The sequence below is a fragment of the Fundulus heteroclitus genome, chromosome 10 (assembly GCF_011125445.2).
Source record: "Fundulus heteroclitus isolate FHET01 chromosome 10, MU-UCD_Fhet_4.1, whole genome shotgun sequence".
Classification (NCBI taxonomy): domain Eukaryota; kingdom Metazoa; phylum Chordata; class Actinopteri; order Cyprinodontiformes; family Fundulidae; genus Fundulus; species Fundulus heteroclitus.
In genome coordinates, this window is record NC_046370.1 from 12,109,508 (window position 1) to 12,113,220 (window position 3,713).

At 46.9% G+C, this 3,713-nt stretch overlaps 1 protein-coding gene across 1 annotated transcript in view; it reads right to left on the reverse strand.

Moving 5' to 3' along the window:
- The window catches only part of LOC105926438 (tubulin alpha-1C chain), a 3,832-nt gene extending 336 nt beyond the window's left edge, over positions 1-3,496 (reverse strand). The window contains exons 1-4 of the mRNA XM_012862749.3: positions 3,364-3,496; positions 1,260-1,482; positions 1,016-1,164; positions 1-843 (exon numbers count right to left, since the gene is read on the reverse strand). The exon at positions 1-843 is cut by the window's left edge and continues 336 nt beyond it. Of these exons, the coding sequence (XP_012718203.2) occupies positions 1-843; positions 1,016-1,164; positions 1,260-1,482; positions 3,364-3,366 (1,218 nt within the window). The 5' untranslated portion in view covers positions 3,367-3,496. The remainder of the gene's footprint in view (positions 844-1,015; positions 1,165-1,259; positions 1,483-3,363) is intronic.
- Positions 3,497-3,713: the final 217 nt, after the last annotated feature.

Sequence of the window (3,713 nt, forward strand, 5' to 3'; positions counted from 1 at the left end):
GTGGACGAAGGCCCTCTTGGCGTACATGAGGTCAAACTTGTGGTCGAGCCGGGCCCAGGCCTCGGCGATGGCGGTGGTGTTGCTCAGCATGCACACGGCCCTCTGCACCTTGGCCAGGTCTCCTCCAGGAACCACGGTGGGAGGCTGGTAGTTGATGCCCACCTTGAAGCCGGTGGGACACCAGTCCACAAACTGGATGGTGCGCTTGGTTTTAATGGCGGCGATGGCGGCGTTGACGTCTTTGGGCACCACGTCGCCGCGGTACAGCAGGCAGCAGGCCATGTACTTGCCGTGGCGAGGGTCGCACTTCACCATCTGGTTGGCCGAATCGAAGCAGGAGTTGGTGATCTCGGCCACGGTGAGCTGCTCGTGGTACGCCTTCTCGGCGGAGATGACCGGGGCGTAGGTGGCCAGGGGGAAGTGGATGCGGGGGTACGGCACCAGGTTGGTCTGGAACTCCGTCAGGTCCACGTTCAGAGCGCCGTCGAAGCGAAGGGACGCGGTGATGGAGGACACGATCTGGCTGATCAGCCTGTTCAGGTTGGTGTAGGTGGGACGCCCGATGTCCAGGTTCCTGCGGCAGATGTCGTAGATGGCCTCGTTGTCAACCATGAAGGCGCAGTCCGAGTGCTCCAGGGTGGTGTGGGTGGTGAGGATGGCGTTGTAGGGCTCCACCACGGCCGTGGAGACCTGAGGGGCCGGGTAGACGGCGAACTCCAGCTTGGACTTCTTGCCATAATCCACAGACAGGCGCTCCATCAGCAGGGAGGTGAAACCAGAGCCGGTTCCTCCACCGAAGCTGTGGAAGACCAGGAAGCCCTGAAGCCCGGTGCACTGGTCTGCCTGAGGACACAGAAGCAAGATGGAGGCTTCAAAACATTGCTCAGCCAACTTCAGGGGCAGCTGGATTATTCAGGATCCAAACACAGAGGACACCTCATGTTCACCAAGCACCAGAACCAATTAACATCGTCCTCAGATATGCAGCAAGTCTGAAGTAATGTAATCTACCCACCAGTTTGCGGATCCTGTCCAGAACAGGGTCAATGATCTCCTTTCCGATGGTGTAGTGACCCCGGGCGTAGTTGTTAGCAGCGTCCTCCTTCCCGGTGATCAGCTGCTCGGGGTGGAACAGCTGGCGGTAGGTGCCGCTGCGCACTTCATCTGAGGAGAGACGTTCAGTTTGATCAACGACTCGATCTATTTGCTTCAATAACAGCTGAGCCAAAAAAAAAAAAAAAAAAAAAGATCCCATTTACCGATAACAGTGGGCTCCAGGTCCACAAAGACCGCTCTGGGGACGTGCTTTCCCGCCCCGGTCTCACTGAAGAAGGTGTTGAAGGAGTCGTCTCCTCCTCCGATGGTCTTGTCGCACGGCATCTGGCCGTCCGGCTGGATCCCGTGCTCAAGGCAGTAGAGTTCCCAGCAGGCGTTCCCAATCTGAACGCCCGCCTGACCAACGTGGACAGAGATGCACTCACGCTGGAGAAGGAAGAAGGGAAAGTTGGTTTCTCAAGCGCCTTTCAGATGCAGTCACAAAACATTCAAGATGGAGATAAAAATAAAAAAGCTCAATAAAATCATGACCTACAAACCTGGTGGAACAAAACGGCTTTCAGCTGGTTTTTAAAAACAATGATTGCAAAATAACTAGAAATGGTTAAAAAAAATCCTTCAATTAGCTCAGGTGTGCTAATGATGTGGTTTCCATGACAATAAAGGTTGAACTTGCTCATCTTTACTAGAACAGTGGGGGTTTGGAGAATACAGATTTATAAATAAAGCCTCTTTTTCTTTCATTTGCAGCAGAGTTTCTATTTTTCATTATATTTTCTGAAGATGATGGGGATTTCTTAAGCAGATGGCCTAGAAAATGCAACAAAAAAAATGACTTATTAGCAAAGATGACCTGAAATGTGTTTTCCCTGCCAGCTAAACTTGGGACATTTCAGCCTGGAATGACCTGGAGCCACACATGGGGCTACTGACTGCATTTACCTTCTAGAATAAAATCATCCTTTATTGTTCCTGTGGGGAAATTAAAATTATAAAATAACATAAAAACCCTGGTGATTTTTATTATTGGTAGGGGGTGTGCCGGCGAAGCTTTTCTTTACCTCCTCCACTTGCGCAACAGAAGACATACAAATTAAAAGCGGGAAGACAAGTCTTGAAAATCAATCGTGGCGCTCAACACATTCTGATTGGTCAAAGGTCTACATAAACCCGCCCCCAGCTCAATCAGGCGGTTCTGTCCGCTGGCCCAAAGTTGTGTTACTTAGGCAGAACGTGGGTATCGATGGCGACGGAACCGTTGTTAATCAAGCAGCAGCAGAACTTTAAAGATAAATTAATTTGGGTTCTTTTGAATTTCGCGATTTTCAAACGCGTTCCCTGGTCACGTGACTGACCTCGCGACCGTTTGGATTAACGGCGGGTTAGGTCATTTTGAAAAAGGCGCAACCGCGGACTATAACGGCGGATATTAAAACAGTTTTCAGAGAAAACCCCAGATAAACCCAAAAATGACTAAAGTTGTCTGCTTATACTTATACTGTCTGGTTATACTTTCAATTATTTTATAATGTATTGATATTTATGGTTCCCTTTCTACCCGGGAGCAATACAACGAAATTTAGCTCAAATGTGCATCACTAATATGCAGCTGAATGATAATAAAGCCTGGCTAAGTATTTTTGTGCCTTCATAAACCCGCCCCCAGCTCAATCAAGCGGTTCTGTCCGCTGGCCCAAAGTTGTTACTTAGGCAGAACATGGGTATCGATGGCGACAGAACCGTTGTTAATCAAGCAGCAGCAGAACTTTAAAGACAAATTAATATGGGTTCTTTTGAATTTCGCGATTTTCAAACGCGTTCCCTGGTCACGTGACTGACCTCGCGACCGTTTGGATTAACGGCGGGACGTAAAACCGTTAAGAGACGTTAGGTCATTTTAAAAAAGGCGCAACGGCTGACTATAACGGTTTTCAGAGAAAATCCCAGATAAACCCAAAAATGACTAAAGTTGTCTGCTTATACTTATACTGTGTGGTTATACTTTCAAATATTTTACAATGTATTGATATTTACAGTTCCCTTTCTACCCGGGAGCAATGCAACGAAGTTTAGCTCAAATGTGCATCACTAATATGCAGCTGAACGATAATAAAGCCTGGCTAAGTATTTTTGCGCCTAAATATGTCAGGGAAATCGTTTAGTGGACTAAAATCTTCTTCGCTGTGACTCTGCGGAGTTAAAATTGTAGTTTTTGACGCAATGAACAACCGGTTAATTTTCCCTGAAATAACTCTACAAGCTTACATTCCAAGAAAACTCGCCTTAAACCTTTAAAACTATTCTTACCATGTTCTCGTCGTGGTAAACTTCAACGGAAACGTCGAGACTTGGACAGGTTTATCGACTCAACTACTACGAAGTCGCTGGAAGAGTGAGAATAATTCGAACGGTTCACGCAGAGATTTAAATGGACTGTTCCATTAGGCTGGGGGGCGGGGGGGTGGACTTTACCATTGAGGGAGGGAAATCACAAGATAAATTGATAAAACATGATAAATAAATCCATAAAAGAAAAATAACTTATATTTAAAATGTTTTACCAAGAGTTCCATCTTTTGATATATTTTATCTATGCAGGTTTTATCCGGTTCCAGTGTCCAATTTGATCATTTTAATGAAGCACTACATTAACCAGA